Genomic DNA, 23462 nt, shown 5'->3' with positions numbered 1-23462 from the left:
TGCTATAGTGAGAGTTTGGTGACTGAGGGAGTTAGGTGAGGTGGGAGTAAGGTGCTCCTTTCATTTCATTTCCTACATTTCCGCAAAGAGTGAGAAGAGAGTCAGGAGTTTATAGAGAGTGCAGCTGACTGGGAGCAGAGTCGGAGGGCGGAGATCCAGTTGGTCCACAGGGCAGCTATATTCTGTAAGGTAAGAGGGTATGGAGGCTAGGCCAGTTGCATGCTCCTCCTGTAGGATGTGGGTGGTGAGGGATACTACCAGTGTCCCCGCTGACTATACCTGCGGGAAGTGCACCCAACCCCAGCTCCTCAAAGACCGTGTTAGGGAACTGGAACTGGTACCCCTCTGTCCAGTTTATTGGACACAATATTGTGTCCAGTTCTGGTCACCTCATTATAGGAAGGATGTTGATGCTTTGAGGGAAGGTGAGGGAGCTGGGCTTTTCTCACAGGAGCGAAGAAGGAGCAGAATTAGGCCACTCGGCCCATCGAGTCTGCTCCGCCATTCAATCATGGCTGATATTTCCTCATCCCCATTCTCCAGCCTTCTCCCCATAACCCCTGATCCTCTTATTAATCAAGAACCTAACTATCTCTGTCTTAAAGACACTCCGTGATTTGGTCTCCACAGCCTTCTGCGGCAAAGAGTTCCACAGATTCACCACCCTCTGGCTGAAGAAATTCCTCCTCATCTCCGTTTTAACTGATTGTCCCTTTAGTCTGAGATGGTGTCCTCCGGTTCTAGTTTTTCCTACAAATGGAAGCGTTCTCTCCACGTCCACTCTATCCAGGCCTCACAGTATCCTGCAAGTTTCAATAAGATCCCCCCTCATCCTTCTAAACTCCAAAAAGTACAGACCCAGAGTCCTCAACCGTTCCTCATACAACAAGTTCTTCATTCCAGGGATCATTCTTGTGAACCTCCTCTGGACCCTTTCCAAGGTGACTTGATAGAAGTGTAGAAGGTGATGAGAGGCATGGATAGAGTGGATAGCCAGAGACCTTTCCGCAGGGCGGAAATGGCTGTCACGAGGGGACATAATTTTAAGGTGATTTGAGGAATGTATAGGGGAGATGTCAGAGGTCGGTTCTTTACACAGAGAGTGGTGGGTGTGTGGAATCACTGCCAGCAGAGGTGGGGGAGTCAGAGTCATTTGGGACATTTAAGCGACTCTTGGACAGGCACATGGACAGCAGTAAATTGAAGGGGTGTAGGTTAGGTTGATGTTAGATTAGGATAAATGGTTGGCACAACATCGTGGGCCGAAGGGCCTGTACTGTGCTGTACTGTTCTCTGTTCTAATTAATCAATCTGGAATATAAAGCTGGTCCCAGTAATGGTGACCAAGAAATGATCATCAATAAGTGTAAAGACCCAACTAGTTGACTGATACCCTTTAGGGAGGGAAACCTATAATCCTTACTTGGTCTTGCCCACGTGTGATTCCAGACCTATTGCAATGTGGTTGATTGCTATCTAAATGTTCATTCCAAGGGCAATTATTGATGGGAACAAATGTTGGTTTTGCCAGGGACACTCACATCCCATTGAAGAATAAAAAAAGTCAGGATGATGTGTGGCTTTGAGGGAACCTTGCAGATGGTGGGGTTCCCAAGCAGCTGCTGCCCCTATCCTTCTGGATGGCAGAGGCCATGGATTTGGAAGGTGATGTCAGGGTGTGGTGGCTTTAAATCCTTGACATCGCACGCCTCCCTTTCTCTGTTCCCTCTTTCAGCTCTAACATCCTCCAGAAATTCTCCATTGCTCTGATTCTTACATCTCGTCCATATCCACCTCCCTTTTCCGCATTGCTGGCAGACCTGCTTCAGTCTCGTGCTCTGCAATTCCTTCCCAAACCACTCCATCGGCTTCTCCTTAAGAAATACCTCTTTGGCCAAATTTTGGTCACTGCTGTGAACTTTTCCTTTTTTGCTTCTTTATTTTGTTCAGCCTTAAACAACTTACTTTTATATTACTCATGCTGTGTATGTTATTGCTCTCAATGGTGCACCGAGGATATTACTTTGTTTTATGTAATCAAACTGTGAACTATACTGTCAAATTTTGATGGTAGGTTGTCCACCTGTAACATCCTTAGAGTTTGACCACTTTCTGTTCTGTTTCCAGTGGCAGGCAATATCTCTGACGGTGATTGAGAGAGTTCAAATTGCAGCTGCAATCCTGGGCTCCTTGTTCCTCATTGCAAGCATTTCCTGGCTCATCTGGTCAACAATCAGCCCATCAGCAAAGTGGCAGAGACAGGACTTGCTCTTCCAGATCTGCTATGGAATGTATGGATTCATGGACATTGTCTGCATCGGTAGGTCCTCATTACTGAGTCTCTACGTTATAAACATGAGCTGAACAGATGGAACCAAAAGGTTTGATCTGGAAATGAGTTGGGTGCTGGACATTTATCTGTTGGAACAAAATCTCAATCAGTTGGGTGTAAGAAGGAAACATGAGGTGAATTTAGTCTCAATCCAGGTTCCTGGTGGACATTAACCGAGGGAAGAAACTGTCCATAATTAACAGTCCCACTCGTGAAGGGTACTGGAGGGTCACAACTATCGTCCTTCATGACATCCCCTTGGAAGCTTGCCACAGCACTCCAAAGGACATTAAAAATAAAACATTGACCAGGGGTTGAAATTGTTAGCCAGACACTTTGATGTCCTTCCTTGAAGGACATCAATGAACCAATTGGGTTTATGTGATAATTCAGGAGGCTTGTGTGTGTATATATTTTATACATAGAACCATAGAATCATAGAATTCCTACAGTGTGGAAGGAGGCCATTCGGTCCATTGAGTCTGTACAGATCCTCTGTAAGAGCACGCTATCTAGGCCTACTCCTATCTCCGTAACCCCACCTAATCTGCACATTTTTGGATTGTGGAAGGAAACCGGAGGACCCGGAGAAAACCCGCGCAGGCATGGGGAGAAAGTGCAAACTCCGCACAGACAGCCACTCAAGGCCTGAATTGAACCCGGGTCCCAGTCGCTGTGAAGCAGCAGTGCACAGTTTGGCTCTTTCACTGTTCACCAAATTGTTTTTGATCCTTCCACAAATGCCAAAATGTTACTTCCTGTCTACTCTGACCCAGACCCTCATGACTTTCAATACCTCCATCAAATCTCATCACAATTGTTTCTTCTCTAAGGAGAACAATTCCGACTTCTCCAAGTTACCCACATAGCAGAAGTCCATCATCTTGGAAACATCCTTGTTGAACTGCAGACACCTCTCTAATGTCTTCACATTCTTCCTAAAGTGTTGTGCCCAGAATTGAACATAATATTCCAGTTGAGATGTATTAAGGCTTTATAAAGGCTCGTCATAACTTTCTTACCTTTGTGCTCAATGCCTCTATTTATAAAACCCAGGATTCCCTCTGCCTAATTAAGCACTTTCACAACCTTCCCTTCCACCGTCCAGACTGTCAACTTCAGAGCCCTCTGCTTCTGCAATCTTTCAGAGTCATCCTCTTTACAGCATCTCTCCCTAGTCTATCTCACAAAATTTACTATTCACATTTCTCCATTAAATTTCATCTTTTTATTTCCACCCAAGCCTGTCCACATCCTCTTGGAACTGTCATCCTCTTCACAGTTCACAATGCTTGCCATTTCCAACTCCAATATAGATCATTAATATATATCCAGAAAAATGGTTTGAATACTGATCCCTGGGGAACTCCAGTATATAATTTCCTCCAAAACCCTCCAGAAATACTCGACAATCTCATCAGGTCTCCCAGCACCTGTGGGTAGAGAACGGAGCGACGTTTCGTGTCTGGATGACTCTTTGTCAAAGTTTAATGCTGACTGGAAACGTTTGCTCTCTTCTCTCTCCACAGACGCTGTCTGACCTGCTGGGATTGTCCAGTATTTTCTGTTTTTCAGATTCCAGATTCCGCAGTAATTTGCTTCAAGACATTCCTCCAGTTCTGTTTCTTGTCACTCAGTCAACTTTGAATCCACGCAGTCTTTTATTCCATCGGCTTTGACAAGCCTTTTATGTGGCATTTTATCAACCAGCTTTTTGGGAGGTGGTGGCGTAGTGGGTATTGTTACTGAACTGGGTAATCGAGAGAGCCAGGGCAATGATCTGTGGACTCAGGCTTGAATCCCACCACAGTGCAATTTGGATTTGCTAAAAAAATCTGGAATTAAAAGTCTAACAATAATGATAATCTTTATTGTCTCAGGTCGCTTACATTAACACTGCAATGAAGTTACTGGGGGGTGCGGTAGCACAATGGTTAGCACAGTTGCTTCACAACTCCAGGGTCCCAGGTTCGATTCACGGCGTGGGTCACTGTCTGTGCCGAGTCTGCACATCCTCCCCGTGTCTGCGTGGGTTTCCTCCGGGTGCTCCAGTTTCCTCCCACAGTCCAAAGATGTGCAGGTTAGGTGGATTGACCACGCTAAATTGCCCATAATGTTCAGAAAGGTTAGGTGGGATTACTGAGTTACGGGGATAGGGTGGTGGTGTGGGCTTGGGTACAGTGCTCTTTCCAAGGGCCGGTGCAGACTCGATGGACCGAATGGCCTCCTTCTGCACTGTAAATTCGATGAAATTCTATGAAAAGCCCCTAGTCGCCACATTCCGGCGCCTGTTCGGGTACACAACAAGCACGTCTTTCGGGACTTGTGGAAGGAAACTGGAGCACCCGGAGGAAACCACACAGACACGGGGAGAACGTGCAGACTCCGCACAGACAGTGACCCAAGCCGGGAATCGAACCTGGGACCTTGGAGCTGTTAAGCAACAGTGCTAACTACTGTGCTGCTGTGATTATGGATTGATTGTCATATAAACCCATCTGGTTCACTCATATCCTTTAGGGAAGGAAATCTGCGTCCTTACCTGGTCTGGCTTACACGTGACTCCAGACCCACAGCAATGTAGTTGACTCTTAGCTGCCTCCCTCTGAAATGACCTCGAGAACTACTCAGGGCACCTAGGGATGGGCAACAAATGCTGGCCCAGCCAGAGGTGTCCACACCTCAAGGAAGAATTATTTAAAATCCATATCGGCCACATTGATCTCATCAACCGTCTCTATTATCTGAAAGAATAACTCAATCAAATTAGTTCCACACTATTTTCCCTGAACAAACCTAACCCGGTTTTCCTTAATTAATCCACATTTATCCAGTGATTGTTCATTTTTTCATGGATTATTGTTCCTAAGCTTTTATATAGTTTCTAAAAGCTTGGATTTCCAAAAGGAATTGGACAAGGTGCTACATCAAAGGCTACGACACAACATAAGAGCTCAGGGTGCAGCGGTAACACGCTAACATTGATAGATAGTTGGCTAGCTAACAGGAAGGGAAGCTGTAACTGGCCACGGGTGTCAGTGTTGGGACCTCAACTATTTACAATTTATATAGTTACTTGGATGAAGGGACCAAATATTTAGTTGTTAAATTTATTGATGTCATAAAGGTAGGTGAGAGAGCATGTTGTGAAGGAATCCACAAAAAGATCTTGATAGGTTAATTGAGTGGGCAAACATTTGACAGCTGGAATAATGTGAACGTGCCCACTTTGGCAGGACGAATAGAAAAGCAATATTTATTGCAATGGCGAGACATTGCAGGACACTGTGGTACAGAGGGATCTGGATGTCTTGGTACGTGCATCACAAAAAGCTAGAATACAGGTACAGCAAGGAATTAGAAAGCAAATTGGATTTGTTTATTGTCACGTGTACCGAGGTACAGTGAAAAGTATTGTTCTGCGTACAGTTCAGACAGATCATTAAGTACATGAAAAAAATACATAGGACATACATAAATACACAATGTAACTACATAAACACCGGCATTGTGTGAAGCATACAGGGTGTAGTATTAATCAGGTCAGTCCATAAGAGGGTCATTTAGGAGTCTGGTAACAGTGGGGAAGAACCTGTTTTTGAGTATGTTCGTGCGTGTTCTCAGACTTCTGTATCTCCTGCCCAATGGAAGAAGTTGGAAGAGTGAGTAAGCCGGGTGGGAGGGGTCTTTGATTATGCTGCCCGCTTTCCCCAGGCAGCAGGAGGTATAGACAGAGTCAATGGATGGGAGGCAGGTTTGTGTGATGGACTGGGCTGTGTTCACGACCCTCTGAAGTTTCTTGCGGTCCTGGGCCGAGCAGTTGCCATACCAGGCTGTGATGCAGCCCGATAGGATGCTTTCTATGGTGCATCTGTAAAAGTTGGTAAGAGTCAATGTGGACATGCCGAATTTCCTTAGTTTCCTGAGGATGTATAGGCGCTGTTGTGCTTTCTTGGTGGTAGTGTCGACGTGGGTGGACCAGGACAGATTGTTGGTGATGTGCACCCCTAGGAATTTGAAACTGCTAACCATCTCCACCTCGGCCCCGTTGATGCTGACAGGGGTGTGTACAGTACTTTGCTTCCTGAAGTCAATGACCAGCTCTTTAGTTTGAAATGTTGTGGGGCGCAATTTAAGCACCGCATTGCGCCCTGCATGGAACTGAGTGCACCGATTAAATAACGGGAAAGGCTAAAATCAAGATTCAGGCCAGGCGCAAATCCGTTTGCTGTCTAACTGGCCCACTCCTGATGGAAAGTTTCGGATCTCACCCAAATATGGCAGGGATATCATGTTTTTATAAATTTGGAGTACCCAATTCTTTATTTTTCCAATTAAGGGCAATTTAGCGAGGCCAATCCTGCACATCTTTGGGATGTGGGGGCGAAACCCACGCAAACACGGGGAGAATGTGCAAACCCCACACGGTCAGTGTCCCAGAGACGGGATCGAACCTGGGACCTCGGCACTGCGAGGCAGCAGTGCTAACCACTGTGCCACCGTGCCGCCCCTGGCAAGGATAGCATCAACCTTCATTTGTATTCATTTCATTTCATTAGTGAGATTGAAGCCAAATGTAACGGCCTCTTGGGAATTAACCCATTCCCGAGTGGGAAATCACGCGGGTTCCGTTTCGTCTTCTTTTTAAAAATGTGAAGTGTTCCATGCAGGAGGTGCCCCTGGGGTGGGTGGCTGAGGGGCTTTGCGCCTCTGAAGCCTTCAAGCCATCTGTAAATATTGTGGAGACCCATAACAGGAGTTACTACAGCTGCTGCCTGTCTATTCTACCAAACACTTCCAGGACAGAGCCCTGCTCTTGGTTCTGTGCTGAAGGTCACTTTAACTCCCTTTGACTGTGAGCAGCCTCTAGCTTCACAGCTGAAGGCTATTGCTTCGGGGATCCGGGAGTGTCCTTCATCGACAGGAAGGGGTTCCACTCCCAGAATGTTCTTCTCATGTGCGACTGCCAGCTCCGGATCCTGCACGTGTATACCTGCTTCCCAGGGACTGTGCATGACAGTTACATCCAGGGGCACTCGGAGATCCCCAGCATCTTCGAGCAGCACCCCAGGATGACGGGTTGGCTCTTGGGGGATAAGGGTTACCCGCTGAGGTCCTGGCTGATGGCCCCAGTACGGAGGCTGGAGAATGAGGCTGAGACCTGATAACAAGGCCCATGTTGCCACCCGGGCTGTCATTGAGCAGTGCATTGGGCTGCCCAAAATGCGGTTCCGATGCCTGGACCGCTCTGGTGGTGTCCTGCAGTACCCCCCCCGCAGAGGGCCTCCCATTTTGTGGTGCTGCTGTGCCCTCCACAGCCGAGCAAAGCTGACTGGTATTTTATGAGGAAAGGTTGGATATGTTGGATCTGTATCCATTGGAGTTTATTGAGGACTTGACAGAATGGATGTTGTGCTCATTCGACTGAGAGAAAATATTTTGACCCTGAATTGCCCCTTGTCCTTTTCTATGGCTGACCTAAACGTTCTGACGCAATAATTAGTTTCCTACAGCCACTTTATTCACTTGACCCACCTCATTCCGGAGAACTAAATCCAGCAATGCCTCCTTCCTTATTGGGCGGAAACATCTAGAATCTAAAACGTTCTCCCAAACACTGCACATCTCTGCACTTTATAATATTACTGTCTATTAGAACCCCCACGAGGACCAGAGGAAACTGTTGTTGATCAGACTCGTGGAGTATGAGCTTCTGAGATAGGGGGCAGAGGTCACTCTGCTGGAGCTTGTTACGGACTTTCATGAAAGCTGTCCCAAAGCAGGGTCTGGTGTGGTTAGCTCTCCTAGCAAGGACTGGACCGGGATACATTCTCCACCGGCGGGATTCTCCTGGCAGTGCTCTCCCGCCTGTGGGTTTCCCAGCAACATGGGGTGGCTACAATGGGAAATCTGTGGGAGGTCTGTGCTATCCTCCTATTTCTAGCCTCACTGGCACGTGGCCCAGGGAATATGATAGCACAGTGGTTATCACAGTTGCTTCACAACTCCAGGGTCCCAGGTGCGATTCCCGGCTTGGGTCACTGTCTGTGCGGAGTCTGCACATCCTCCCCGTGTGTGCGTGGGTTTCCTCCGGGTGCTCCGGTTTCCTCCCAAAGTCCAAAGGTGTGCAGATTAGGTGGATTGGCTATAATAAATTGCCCTCCGTGTCCAAAATAGGTTGGTGGGGTTCCGGGGATAAAATGGTGGTGTAGGGATAGGCTGGAGGTGTGGGCTTGGGTGGGGTGCTCTTTCCAAGGCCCGGTGCAGACTCGATGGGCCAAATGGCCTCCTTCTGCACTGTAAATTCTATGATTCTATGAGTAATCCCGAGATTACAACTCTAGAGGTCCTGCTTTTTAATTTACTCCCTGAACTCCTTCTGCAGGACCTCATCATTCTTCCTGCCTATGTCGTTAGTACCCAATGTGTACTACGACCTCTGGCTGTTCACCCTCCCTCTTCAGAGTGCTTTCTGCCTGTTCAGAGACATCCTTGACCCTGGCACCAGGGAGGCAACACGCCATCCTGGAGTCTCTTTCCCATCCACAGAAGTGCCTATCTGTGCCCCCGACTCTAGAGTCCCCGATAACTATCGCTCTCCTGCATTTTATCGCTCCCTGCTTAACAACAGAGCCAGTTATGGTGCCACTGTTCAGATTGTAGCTGTTGTTTTTTCCTGATAGGCTATCCCCCTCAACAGTATCCAAAACGGTATACCTGTTAGAGAGGGGACAGCCACAGGGGATTCCTGCACTGCCTGTCCTTTCTAGTGGTCACCCATCTGTTTGCCTGCACCTTGGGTGTAACCACATCTCTAAAACCCCCGACCATGATGCTTTCCACCACCTGCATGCTCTCAAGTGTATCCAGCTGCTGCTCCAACCAAACCATGCGGTCTGTGAGAAACTGCAACTGGTGCAGATGTAGTAGTCCGGAACACTGGAAGTGTCACGATCCTCCCACGTCTCACAGGTAAAGCATTGCGCTGGTCAAGGAGACACAGCCTGAGTGAGTGAGACACAGACAGAGTGAGAATTTGGTAATTTGGTGCAGTGAGGTAATTCGGTGAAGAGTGGGAGAAGGTGCTTTTTCCTGACTGTTTTGTTCTCTCTCTTTCTTCGGGCCTAATTTTGGGAGCCGTTAGGAGGAGGAGTCGTCTCTGTGAGTATAAAAACCTAACGGTAACTTCCTGTTTTCCAGGTTTTTCCCCCAAAAGTGACGTCAGAGGGAAGCTGTGATTTGATTGGTTGATAGCAAATCTGCCCCAAATTTAAAAAAAAAACAGCTAAACTCGTAAACTTAAATTAAACGAATTAATTAATTAGTGATGGCTGGTCAGGTGATGTGCATGAGCTGCTTGATGTGGGAGCTGGCAGATCCCATTGCGAGCTGCAGCGACCACATCTGCAGTAAGTGTTGGCTGCTCGAAGAGCTCCGGCTCAGAGTTGATGAGCTGGAGTCTGAGCTTCAAACACTGAGGCACATCCGGGAGGGGGAGAATTACCTGGACACTGTGTTTCAGGAGGCAGTCACACCTGTCAGAGTAAGTAGTTTAAATCCTGCCAGTGGCCAGGGACAGCAGGGTGTGACTGCAAGTCAGGCAGGTAAAGGGAACCAGCAGTCAGGAACTCAGGAGCCTCAGCCCTTGACCCTGTCCAACAGGTATGAGGCACTTGCTCCCTGTGTGGATGGCGAACAGGGCTGCAGGAAGGATGAGTCAGCTGACCAAGGCACCATGGTTCAGCAGGCCATTCAAGGGGAGGGAGTAAATAGGCAAGTTGTAGTTGTAGGGGATTCTATTATCGGGGGATAGATAGTATCCTTTGTGAGCAGGATAAAGAGTCCCGCATGGTATGTTGCCTGCCCGGTGCTAGGGTGCGGGACATCTCTGACCGGCTTGAAAGGATACTGGAGAGGGAGGGGGAGGATCCAGTTGTTGTGGTCCATGTCGGTACCAACAACATAGGCAAGTCTAGAAAAGAGGACCTGTTTAGAGATTATAAAGAGCTAGGATTCAAATTAAAAAACAGGTCCTCAAGGGTCATAATCTCTGGATTACTGCCCGAGCCACGTGCAAATTGGCATAGGGAGGCAAGAATAAGGGAAGTTAACACGTGGCTGAAAGAGTGGTGTGGGAAAGAGGGGTTCCTTTTCATGGGACACTGGCATCAGTTTTGGGACAGGGGGACCTCTACCTTTGGGATGGTCTCCACCTGAACCGAGCTGGGACCAATGTTCTGGCGAAAAGAGTAAACAGGGTGGTCAATAGGACTTTAAACTAGAGATTGGGGGGGAAGGGAAAGTCAGGGAACCAAGAGGTGAAGTAATCAGTGGGAAGCGTAGCTGCTTCGGAATACAAAAAAGCACGAAAAGATAGAACTCAGGGGAGGTGACGATAGTCCCCATCCCACAAAATATGACACAATGTATGGAAAGGCTCAGTAAACCAAGGTCCACCACACTAAGAAAACAAAAAGGGACGGTCAATAGAGAATTAAAGGTGCTATATTTAAATGCGCGCAGTGTACGGAACAAGGTGGATGAGCTTGTGGCCCAGATTGTGACTGGCAGGTATGATGTGGTAGGCATCACAGAGACGTGGTTGCAGGGGGTTCAGGACTGGCATTTAAACATCCAGGGATTCACAACCTATCGAAAAGACAGAGAGGTGGGCAGAGGGGGCGGGGTTGCCTTGTTAATTGAGAATGAAATTAAATCAATAGCACTAAATGACATAGGTACAGATGATGTGGAGTCTGTGTGGGTAGAGTTGAGGAACCACAAAGGCAAAAAAACCATAATGGGAGTTATGTACAGGCCTCCGAACAGTGGTCAGGACCAGGGGCACAAAATGCACCACAAAATAGAAAGTGCATGTCAGAAAGGCAAGGTCACAGTGATCTTGGGGGACTTCAATATGCAGGTGGACTGGGTAAATAATGCTGCCAGTGGACCCAAGGAAAGGGAATTCATTGAATGTTTACAGGAGGGCTTTTTGGAACAGCTTGTGATGGAGCCCACGAGGGGACAGGCCATTCTGGACTTGGTGTTATGTAATGAGCCAGACTTTATTAAAGATCTTAAAGTAAGGGAACACTTAGGAGGCAGTGATCATAATATGGTAGAATTCAATCTCCAATTTGAAAGAAAGAAGGTAGAATCAGATGTAAAGGTGTTACAGTTAAATAAAGGTAACTACAGGGGCATGAGGGAGGAACTGACGAAAATCGACTGGGAGCAGAGCCTAGTGGGAAAGACAGTAGAACAGCAATGGCAGGAGTTTCTGGGAGTAATTGAGGACACAGTACAGAAGTTCATCCCAAATAAAAGAAAGGTTATCAGAGGGGGATTAGGCAGCCATGGCTGACAAAGGAAGTTAGGGAATGCATCAAAGCAAAAGAGAAAGCCTATAATGTGGCAAAGAGTAGTGGGAAGTCAGAAGATTGGGAAGGCTACAAAAACAAACAGAGGATAACAAAGAGAGAAATAAGGAAAGAGAGGATCAATTATGAAGGTAGGCTAGCCAGTAACATTAGGAATGATAGTAAGACGACTTCCGGTTGCGGCGATGACCAGCTAAGCCGCACGTTTCGGCGGCTCCAGCTCGAACAGACCTTCGGGCTCTTTTAAGAGCCCCAACCGGGAATTTTTTCGGGACGAAACCCGGTGTGGGGTGAGGCAACAGGGAGTCCCCCCCCAGCGGAAAAGAAAAATATCGGCGGCAGCGGCCAGATCTCGGAGGATCCTCGAGGGCAGCGGCAGAAGGAAGAAAGGAGCAAGATGGCGGCGGAGGGAGCCCAGGCGACATGGGGACCGGACCAGGATGAATTCTTAAGATGGTGTGTGGAGCTGCTAAAAAAGGAGGTGCTGGCCCCGGTGCTACAAGCAATTGAGGGGCTTAAAGAGACACAAAAGGCCCAGGAGATAGAGCTCCGTGTGGTGGAGCAGAAGGTGACTGACAACGAGGACGAGATCCTGGAATAGAGAGGTGGTTCTGAGATGGGCCAAGAAGGTACGAAGTAGCAGATGGGAGAATACGGTGATACGAGTGTATCAGGATTGGAGTGCGGAGGTGGCGAGAAGGAGGGCGAGCTTTAATTGAGCCAAGGAGGTGCTGCACAAGAAGAAAGTGAAGTTCGGGATGTTGCAGCCGGCGCGACTGTGGGTCACGCACCAGGAGAGGCATCACTACTTCGAAACGGCGGAAGAAGCATGGACCTTCATTAAAAACGAGAAACTGGATCAGAACTGAGGGACTGATGTTGGAGGGGAAACGACAATGCTGATGTATATAGAAATGTAAATTAGGGAGGGGGGGACATTGAGAAATGTGGGTGCCGGTGGGGGGAAAGAAGAGACTCAGGCGGGGGGTGGGTAATGGGAGTGGGGCGGCAGAGGGAGCTGCGCCACGAGGGGCGGGATGGTTCTAGAGAGCGCGGGGTTTCTTTTTCTCTTTCCCGCGTCAGAAAGATGATAGCGGGAAGATAGGCGCAAGGTGGATGGGAGTCCCTCACACGGGGGGGTCAAGGAGAGAGCGGGAGAAGCCGGGATCAGTTGAAGTCAGCTGACTTTCGGAAGCAATATGGGGGGAGTAACCATGCTAGATGGGGGTCTAGCGGGGGGGGGGGGGGGGGGGATAACTGGGTTGCTGCTGCGGAGATCGAAAGGGAACTGGTAAAAGAAAAGGTGGTCGAGGCGGGAATGCGCCGCCTGGGGGACGGCTGGGTGCGCGGAACCGGGACGTGGGACTGGCCCAGAGAGGGTGATGGCTAGTCGACAGGGGAGGGGGGTGGGCAGCCCCCCAGTCCGGCTGATCACGTGGAACGTGAGAGGCCAAAATGGGCCGATTAAGAGGGCCCGAGTGTTCGCGCACTTAAAGGGACTGAAGGCAGACGTGGCCATGCTTCAAGAGACGCACCTGAAGGTGGCGGACCAGGTTAGGTTAAGGAAAGAATGGGTGGGACAGGTGTTCCACTCAGGCTGGACACAAAGAATAGAGGGGTGGCCATATTGGTGGGGAAACGGGTGTCGTTCGAGGCTAGGAACATTGTAGCGGACAGCGGTGGCAGATATGTGATGGTGAGTGGCAGACTGGAGGGAATGGAGGTCGTGTTGGTTAATGTATATGCCCCGAATTGGGATGATGTGGGATTTATGAAGCAGATGCTGGGACGTATCCCGGACCTGGAGGTAGGAAACCTGGTAATGGGGGGGGACATCAACACCGTGCTGGACCCAGGGTTAGATAGATCTAGATCTTGGACCGGAAGAAGGCCGGCAGCGGCCAAGGTGCTTAGGGGGTTTATGGACCAAATGGGAGGAGTGGATCCGCGGCGATTTGCTAGGCCGCTGGCCAAAGAGTTCTCCTTTTTCTCCCATGTCCATAAGGTATACTCCCGGATAGATTTCTTTGTTTTGGGAAGGTCACTGATTTCGAGGGTGGAAGGAACTGAGTACTCAGCCATAGCTGTTTCAGACCATGCCCCACACTGGGTGGATCTGGAACTAGGAGAGGAGAGGGAGCAGCGTCCACTCTGGCGACTGGATGTGGGATTATTGGCGGATGAGGGAGTCTGCGGAAGGGTGCGGGGATGTATCGAAAGGTACCTAGAGGGCAACGATGATGGGGAGGTCCAAGTGGGGGTAGTATGGGAAGCACTGAAGGCGGTGGTCAGGGGAGAGTTGATCTCCATCAGGGCTCACAAGGGGAAAACAGAGGCCAAAGAAAGGGAAAGATTACTGGGGGAGATTCTGAGGGTAGATAAAAAATATGCGGAGGCCCCGGGTGAAGGACTATACAGGGAGAGGCGACGACTCCAGACGGAGTTCGACCTGCTGACCACAGGGAGGGCAGAGGCACAGTGGAGGAAGGCACAGGGGATGAGATATGAATATGGGGAAAAGGCGAGTCGCCTGTTGGCCCACCAGCTTCGAAAGAGGACAGCGGCGAGGGAGATAGGGGGAGTTAGGGATGAAACGGGAGCCACGGTGCGGAGAGCAGGGAAGATAAATGAGGTGTTTAAGACCTTTTTTGAGAGGTTATATAGGTCCCAACCCCCGGAGGGAAAAGAGGGGATGCAGCAGTTTTTGGACCAACTAAGGTTCCCGAAGGCGGAGGAGCAGGAGGTGGAAGGCCTGGGGGCGCCAATTGGGGTGGACGAGGCGACCAAAGGGCTGGGGAACATGGAGGCAGGGAAGGCCCCGGGACCAGATGGGTTCCCAGTGGAATTTTATGGAAAATATGTGGACTTGTTGGCCCCGCTGCTGGTAAGAACCTTTAACGAGGCCAGAGAAGGGTGGACCCTACCCCCGACAATGTCGGAGGCGACGATATCACTAATCTTGAAGCGAGATAAAGACTCGCTGCAATGCGGGTCCTATAGGCCTCTCTCACTCCTTTTTTTAAAAAAAAATATTTATTATTAAAGTTTTTTAACACAATTTTTCTCCCTTACAAACAATAACCCCCCCCCCCGTAACAAAAAAAACCGAGGAATCGCGCAGAGCAAGATATATACATGGCAAAATGATATATTTACACAGCTTTGTACACTGGCCCTCACCCGTACGTGCCAGTTTCCCCAACCCTTCATGTTATCTCTTGCTCATCCACCCTCCCAGGCAGTCCCCCCTTTCACCCCCCCCCCCATCCCAGGACGTCCCCTCCACCCCCCTCTCCCCTCCCAAGGTTGCTGCTGCTGCTGACCGACCTTCCTCTAACGCTCCGCGAGATAGTCTAGGAATGGTTGCCACCGCCTGTAGAACCCCTGCGCAGACACTCAAGGCGAACTTAATCCTCTCCAACTTTATGAACCCAGCCATATCATTTATCCAGGCCTCCAGGCTGGGGGGCATCGCCTCCTTCCACATTAGCAAGATCCTTCGCCGGGCTACTAGGGACGCAAAGGCCAGAATGCCGGCCTCTTTCGCCTCCTGCACTCCCGGTTCATCCACTACTCCAAATATTGCTAGCCCCCAGCTTGGCTTGACCCGGACTTTCACCCCCTGAGATATTGCTCCCGCCACTCCTCTCCAGAACCCCTCCAGTGCCGGGCATGACCAAAACATATGGACATGGTTCGCCAGGCTCCCTGAGCACCTTCCACATCTGTCCTCTACTCCAAAGATCCAACTCAACCTCGCCCCCGTCAAGTGCGCTCTGTGAACCACCTAAAATTGTATCAGGCTGAGCCTGGCACACGAGGAGGAGGAATTAACCCTACCTAGGGCATCAGCCTACAGACCTTCCTCGATCTCCTCCCCCAGCTCCTCCTCCCCCAGCTCCTCCACCATCCCAGGGCAGCATTGTAGCATGGTGGTTAGCACAATTACTTCACAGCTCCAGGGTCCCAGGTTCGATTCCAGCTTGGGTCACTGTCTGTGCGGAGTCTGCACATCCTCCCCACGTGTGCGTGGGTTTCCTCCGGGTGCTCCGGTTTCCTCCCACAGTCCAAAGATGTGCAGGTTAAGTGGATTGGCCATGATAAATTGCCCTAAGCGTCCAAAATTGCCCTTAGTGTTGGTTGGGGTTACTGGGTTATGGGGATAGGGTGGCGGTGTTGGCCTTGGGTAGGGTGCTCTTTCCAAGAGCCGGTGCAGACTCGATGGGCCGAATGGCCTCCTTCTGCACTGTAAATTCTATGATTTACTCTTCTACCAGCGCTTCCCCCTCTTCTTTTAACTCCTGGTGTATTTCCGACACCTTGCCCTCCCCGACCCATACACCCGAGATCACCCTATCTTGAACTTCTTGTGCCGGGAGCAATGGGAATTCCCTCACCTGTCGCCTCACAAAAGCCCTCATCTGCATATATCTAAAGGCATTTCCCGGGGGTAACTCGAACTTCTCCTCCAGTGCCCCTAGGCTCGCAAACGTCCCGTCGATGAACAGGTCCCCCATTCTTCCAATCCCCGCCCGATGCCAGCTCTGGAACCCCCCATCTATCTTCCCCGGGACAAACTGGTGGTTACCCCTGATCGGGGACCACACCGATGCTCCCATTGTACCCCGGTGCCGTCTCCACTGGCCCCAGATCCTTAGCGTTGCCGCCACCACCGGGCTCGTGGTATACTTTGTCGGCGAGAGCGGCAGCGGTGCCGTCACCAACGCCCCCAGGCTCGTTCCTTTACAGGACGTCATCTCCATCCTCTTCCATGCCGCCCCCTCTCCCTCCATAACCCACTTGCGGATCATCGCCACATTTGCTGCCCAGTAGTAGCTCCCCAGGTTTGGCAGCGCCAACCCTCCTCGGTCCCTACTGCGTTCCAGGAACCCTCTCCTTACTCTCGGGGTCTTATTCGCCCACACAAACCCCATAATACTCCTGCCTACTCTCTTAAAAAAGGCCTTAGTGATCACGATGGGAAGGCACTGAAACACAAACAGAAACCTCGGAAGGACCACCATTTTGACCGACTGCACTCTACCACCAGCGAGAGCGGTAACATGTCCCATCTTTTGAAATCCTCCTCCATTTGCTCCACCAACCTTGTCAGATTCAGTTTATGTAGGGTCCCCCAACTCCTGGCTATCTGGATCCCCAGATACCGAAAGCTCCCCTCCGCCCTCCTCAGCGGTAGGTCCCCTATCCCTCTTTCTTGGTCCCCCGCCTGTAATACAAAGAGCTCACTCTTCCCTACATTGAGCTTATAGCCCGAAAACTCCCCAAACTCCCTTAGAGTCTGCATGACCTCCACCATCCCCTCCATTGGATCCGCCATGTACAGCAACAGGTCATCCGCATATAGCGACACCCGATGCTCTTCTCCCCCTCGGACCACCCCCCTCCATTTATTAGACTCCCTCAATGACATGACCAATGGTTTGATCGCCAATGCGAACAACAGGGGGGACAGGGGGCACCCCTGCCTCGTCCCTCGGTACAGTCGAAAGTACTCCGACCTCCGCCGGTTCGTCACTACACTCGCCATCGGGGCTCTGTAAAGGAGCTTAACCCAATTGATAAACCCTACCCCGAACCCAAACCTACGCAGCACCTCCCAGAGGTACTCCCACGCTACTCGGTCAAAGGCCTTCTCCGCGTCCATAGCTGCCACTATCTCCGCCTCTCCCTCCTCCGATGGCATCACTATCACGTTTAAGAGCCGCCGCACATTGGTGTTTAGTTGCCTGCCCTTTACAAATCCCGTCTGGTCCTCGTGGATTACCCCCGGGACACAGTCCTCGATCCTCGTGGCCAGCACTTTTGCCAGCAACTTTGCATCCACATTGAGGAGCGAGATCGGCCTGTACGATCCACATTGCAGTGGGTCCTTGTCCCGCTTTAGGATCAAAGAAATTGTCGCTTCCGACATTGTCGGGGGCAGGGTCCCCTCCTCTCTTGCCTCATTAAAGGTCCTCACCAGTAGCGGGGCCAACAGGTCTGCGTACTTCCTGTAGAACTCCACCGGGAATCTGTCCGGTCCCGGGGCCTTCCCCGCCTGCATGCTCCCCAAACCCTTGCTCAGCTCCTCCAACCCAATTGGTGCCCCCAAACCAGCCACCTCTTGCTCCTCCACCCTCAGGAATCTCAGCTGATCTAGGAATGGTCTCATACCCTCTTCCCCCGCTGGGGACTGGGATCTGTACAGCTCTTCATAAAAGGCCTTGAATACCTCGTTTATTTTCGTTGCACTCCGAACCGTGGATCCCCTTCCATCTTTGACTCCCCCTATTTCCCTCGCTGCCATCCTCTTACAGAGCTGGTGTGCCAGCATCCGACTAGCCTTTTCCCCAGACACGTAGGTCGCCCCCTGCGCTTTCCTCCACTGTGCCTCCGCCTTCCCTGTGGTCAACAGGTCAAACTCCGTCTGGAGCCGTCGTCTTTCCCCAAGTAATCTTTCCTCCGGGGCCTCTGCGTATCTCCTGTCCACTCTCAAAATCTCCCCCACTAACCTCTCCCTTTCTCACTCCTAAATGTGGACGCCAAGTTGCTGGCAAAGGTGCTGGCAATGAGGATAGAGGATTGTGTCCCGGGGGTGGTGCACGAAGACCAGACAGGGTTCGTAAAGGGGAGACAATTGAATATCAACGTGCGACGGCTATTGGGGGTTATAATGATGCCCCCAGTAGAGGGGGAGGCAGAGATAGTGGCGGCAATGGATGCAGAGAAGGCATTTGATAGGGTAGAGTGGGAGTATCTATGGGAGGTGCTGAGGAGGTTCGGGTTCGGGGAGGGGTTTGTCAGCTGGGTTAAACTCCTCTATGGGGCCCCAATGACAAGTGTAGTCACAAATCGGCAAAGGTCGGAGTATTTTCGACTACACAGGAGAACAAGACAGGGATGCCCGCTGTCCCCATTACTGTTCGCGCTGGCAATTGAACCACTGGCCATAGCGCTGAGAGACTCCAGGAAATGGAGAGGGGTGGTTAGAGGGGGAGAGGAACACCGAGTGTCACTCTACGCGGATGACCTACTGCTGTATGTGGCGGATCCAGTGGGGGGGATGACAGAGGTCATGAAGATATTGAGGGACTTTGGAGATTTCTCGGGATATAGGCTTAACATGGGAAAGAGTGAGCTTTTCGTGATACATCCTGGGGACCAGAGTAGAGGGATAGATGGCCTACCGCTAAGGAGAGTGGAAAGAAACTTCCGATACCTGGGGATTCAGATAGCCATGAGCTGGGGAACCTTACACAGACTCAATCTGACTCGGCTGGTGGAACAAATGGAAGAGGATTTCAAAAGGTGGGACATGCAGCCGCTGTCACTGGCGGGCAGAGTGCAGGCGATTAAGATGATGGTCCTCCCGAGGTTCCTATTTGTGTTCCAATGTCTCCCTATATTGATCACTAAGGCCTTTTTCAAAAAAATAGATAGGAGCATCATGAGCTTCGTGTGGGCAGGGAAGGCCCCGAGGGTAAGGAGGGGGTTCCTACAACGTAGCAGAGACAGAGGGGGACTGGCGTTGCCGAATTTGGGTGACTACTACTGGGTCGCCAACATGGCGATGATCCGTAAATGGATGATAGAGGGAGAGGGGGCGGCGTGGAAGAGGCTGGAGATGGTGTCCTGCAAAGGAACGAGCTTAAAAGCGCTGGTGATGGCGCCACTACCGCTCTCCCCGAAAAAGTTTACCACAAACCCAGTGGTGGCGGCAACATTAAGTATCTGGGGGCAATGGAGGCAACAGAGGGGTGTGCTGGGAGCCTCGGTGTGGTCCCCGATCAGGAACAACCATAGGTTTGCCCCAGGGAGGCTGGACGGAGGGTTCCAGAGCTGGCACCGGGCAGGAATCAGGAGAGTGGGAGACTTATTTATAGATGGGACGTTTGCGAGTTTGGGAGCGCTAGAGGAAAAGTATGAGCTGCCCCTGGGAAATATCTTGAGGTATATGCAGGTGACAGCATTCACGAGACAACTGGTGAGGGAATTTCCGCTGCTCCCGACACAAGGGATCCAGGACAGGGTGCTTTCGGGGGGGGTGGGTCGGGGAGGGCAAAGTGTCAGAGATATACCGGGAGATGAGAGAAGAAGGGGAGGAGCTGGTAGAAGAACTGAAGGGAAAATGGGAAGAAGAGCTCGGGGAGGAGATTGAGGAGGGTTTGTGGGCTGATGCCCTAAGTAGGGTAAATTCCTCCTCCTTGTGTGCCAGGCTTAGCCTGGTCCACTTTAAGGTGCGACAGAGAGCACACATAACGGGAGCGAGGTTGAGCAGGTTCTTCGGAGTGGAGGACAAATGCGGGAGGTGCGGGGGAAGCCCAGCGAACCACACACATATGTTTTGGTCGTGTCCGGCACTGGAGGGGTATTCGAGGGGAGTGGCGGGAGTGATCTCGAAGGTGGTGAAGGTCCGGGTCAAGCCAAGCTGGGGGTTAGCTATATTTGGGGTAGCGGATGAGCCGGGAGTGCAGGAGGCGAAAGAGGCCGATATTTTGGCCTTTGCGTCCCTAGTAGCCCGGCGTAGGATTTTACTCATGTGGAAGGAAGTGAAACCCCCCGGCGTGGAGGCCTGGAGAAATGATATGGCAGGGTTCATAAAACTGGAGCGGATGAAGTTTGCGCTGAGAGGATCGGCTCAAGGGTTCACCAGGCAGTGGCAACCGTTCCTCGACTATCTAGCGGAATGTTAGGGGGAAGATAGATAGCCAGCAGCAGCAGCCCAGGGGGGGTGGGGGGAGGGAGGGGGGAAGGGGGGGTTGTTGGCAAGATTCTAGAATCCATTGTTAAGGATGAGATTTCTAAATTCTTGGAAGTGCAGGGTCGGATTAGGACAAGTCAGCATGGATTTAGTAAGGGGAGGTCGTGCCTGACAAACCTGTTAGAGTTCTTTGAAGAGATAACAAATAGGTTAGACCAAGGAGAGCCAATGGATATTATCTATCTTGACTTCCAAAAGGCCTTTGATAAGGTGCCTCACGGGAGACTGCTGAGTAAAATAAGGGCCCATGGTATTCGAGGCAAGGTACTAACATGGATTGACGATTGGCTGTCAGGCAGAAGGCAGAGAGTTGGGATAAAAGGTTCTTTGTCGGAATGGCAACCGGTGACGAGTGGTGTCCCGCAGGGTTCAGTGTTGGGGCCACAGCTGTTCTCTTTATATATTAACGATCTAGATGACGGGACTGGGGACATTCTGGCTAAGTTTGCCGATGTTAGAAAGATAGGTGGAGGGGCAGGTAGTATGGAGGAGGTGAGGAGGCTGCAGAAAGATTTAGACAGTTTAGGAGAGTGGTCCAAGAAATGGCTGATGAAATTCAACGTGGGCAAGTGCGAGGTCTTGCACGTTGGAAAAAAAAATAGAGGCATGGACTATTTTCTAAACGGTGACAAAATTCATAATGCAAAGGGACTTGGGAGTCCTAGTCCAGGATTCTCTAAAGGTAAACTTGCAGGTTGAGTCCGTAATTAAGAAAGCAAATGCAATGTTGTCATTCATCTCAAGAGGCTTGGAATATAAAAGCAGGGATGTACTTCTGAAGCTTTATAAAGCATTAGTTAGGCCCCATTTAGAATACTGTGAGCAATTTTGGGCCCCACACCTCAGGAAGGACATACTGGCACTGGAGCGGGTCCAGCGGAGATTCACACGGATGATCCCAGGAATGGTAGGCCTAACATACGATGAACGTCTGAGGATCCTGGGATTATATTCATTGGAGTTTAGGAGGTTGAGGGGAGATCTAATAGAAACTTACAAGATAATGAATGGCTTAGATAGGGTGGACGTAGGGAAGTTGTTTCCATTAGCAGGGGAGACTAGGACCCAGGGGCACAGCCTTAGAATAAAAGGGAGTCACTTTAGAACAGAGATGAGGAGAAATTTCTTCAGCCAGAGAGCGGTGGGTCTGTGGAATTAATTGCCACAGAGGGCGGTGGAGGCCGGGATGTTGAGTGTCTTTAAGACAGAAGTTGATAAATTCTTGATTTCTCGAGGAATTAAGGGCTATGGAGAGAGAGCGGGTAAATGGAGTTGAAATCAGCCATGATTGAATGGTGGAGTGGACTCGATGGGCTGAATGGCCTTACTTCTGCTCCTATGTCTTATGGTAAAGCACTTTACCCCTATAACTGACATTTCTAGCACTAATTAATTAATTAATTAAAAATAAATACTTATTATATCCTTACTAAATTAAGTTACAATTAAACATATGGTCCCTCGACTTCCGGTTGCGGCTATGCCTTGGTAGGTCACACGGTCGGCAGCTCCCGCCAATAACGGGCTTTTGGGCCCTTTTAAGGAGCTCCAGCGGCATTCGGACGACGATTCCCGGTGTGGGAAGGAAACAGTGAGGGTCCCCCAGCGCTGTATGGAGTGGACCAGGACCGGAGTGGTCAAAAAAATGGCATTAGAGAAGAGAGAAGGGCGCAAAAAAACAAGGTGGCGGCGGGTGGTGATCAGGCAGCGTGGGCCCAGTGGTCTCGGGAGCAAGAACAAAGAACAAAGAACAAAGAAATGTACAGCACAGGAACAGGCCCTTCGGCCCTCCAAACCCGTGCCGACCATGCTGCCCGACTAAACTACAATCTTCTACACTTCCTGGGTCCGTATCCTTCTATTCCCATCCTATTCATGTATTTGTCAAGATGCCCCTTAAATGTCACTATCGTCCCTGCTTCCACCACCTCCTCCGGTAGCGAGTTCCAGGCACCCACTACCCCCTGCGTAAAAAACTTGCCTCGTACATCTACTCTAAACCTTGCCCCTCTCACCTTAAACCTATGCCCCCTAGTAATTGACCCCTCTACCCTGGGGAAAAGCCTCAGACTATCCACTCTGTCTATGCCCCTCATAATTTTGTATACCCCTATCAGGTCTCCCCTCAACCTCCTTCGTTCCAGTGAGAACAAACCGAGTTTATTCAACCGCTCCTCATAGCTAATGCCCTCCATACCAGGTAACATTCTGGTAAATCTCTTCTGCACCCTCTCTAAAGCCTCCACATCCTTCTGGTAGTGTGGCGACCAGAATTGAACACTATACTCCAAGTGTGGCCTAACTAAGGTTCTATACAGCTGCAACATGACTTGCCAATTCTTATACTCAATGCCCCGGCCAATGAAGGCAAGCATGCCGTATGCCTTCTTGACTACCTTTTCCACCTGTGTTGCCCCTTTCAGTGACCTGTGGACCTGTACTCCTAGATCTCTTTAACTTTCAATACTCTTGAGGGTTCTACCATTCACTGTATATTCCCTACCTGCATTAGACCTTCCAAAATGCACTACCTCACATTTTTCCGGATTAAACTCCATCTGCCATCTCTCCGCCCAAGTCTCCAAACAATCTAAATCCTGCTGTATCCTCTGACAGTCCTCATCGCTATCTGCAATACCACCAACCTTTGTGTCGTCTGCAAACTTACTAATCAGGCCAGTTACATTTTCCTCCAAATCATTTATATATACTACAAATGACTACTTTAAACTACTTTAAACTAGCAAGTTGAGGGGAAGGGAAATGTAAAGGTATGGACAGTATAATGGTTAATGGAGATCAAGGCAGCAGGTTATGTGACAGGTTATTATGTAGAGATATGGGTTCAAAGACAAGGAAAATTAGGAGAAAGGGTAAGAGGAAAAGTAAATTGCGAAAAGTTACTGATCAAGGTGTTAGGATCCATAACAAAGACATAAAAAACAGCATAAGTGTACTTTACCTGAATGCTCGTAGTATACAAAAT

The 23462-nt window shown here is 50.1% G+C and overlaps 1 protein-coding gene across 2 annotated transcripts in view; it reads left to right on the top strand.

Moving 5' to 3' along the window:
• LOC140407745 (E3 ubiquitin-protein ligase MARCHF4-like) overlaps nt 1-23462 on the top strand; it is a 409595-nt gene that overhangs the window by 76184 nt on the left and 309949 nt on the right. For both annotated transcript variants that reach the window (XM_072495033.1, XM_072495034.1), the window contains exon 3: nt 2128-2320. In XM_072495033.1, coding sequence (XP_072351134.1) covers nt 2128-2320 — 193 coding nt within the window. The remainder of the gene's footprint in view (nt 1-2127; nt 2321-23462) is intronic.

This window comes from Scyliorhinus torazame, chromosome 2, assembly GCF_047496885.1.
Source record: "Scyliorhinus torazame isolate Kashiwa2021f chromosome 2, sScyTor2.1, whole genome shotgun sequence".
NCBI lineage: Eukaryota > Metazoa > Chordata > Chondrichthyes > Carcharhiniformes > Scyliorhinidae > Scyliorhinus > Scyliorhinus torazame.
This window is presented reverse-complemented; position numbering and strand designations above follow the sequence as displayed.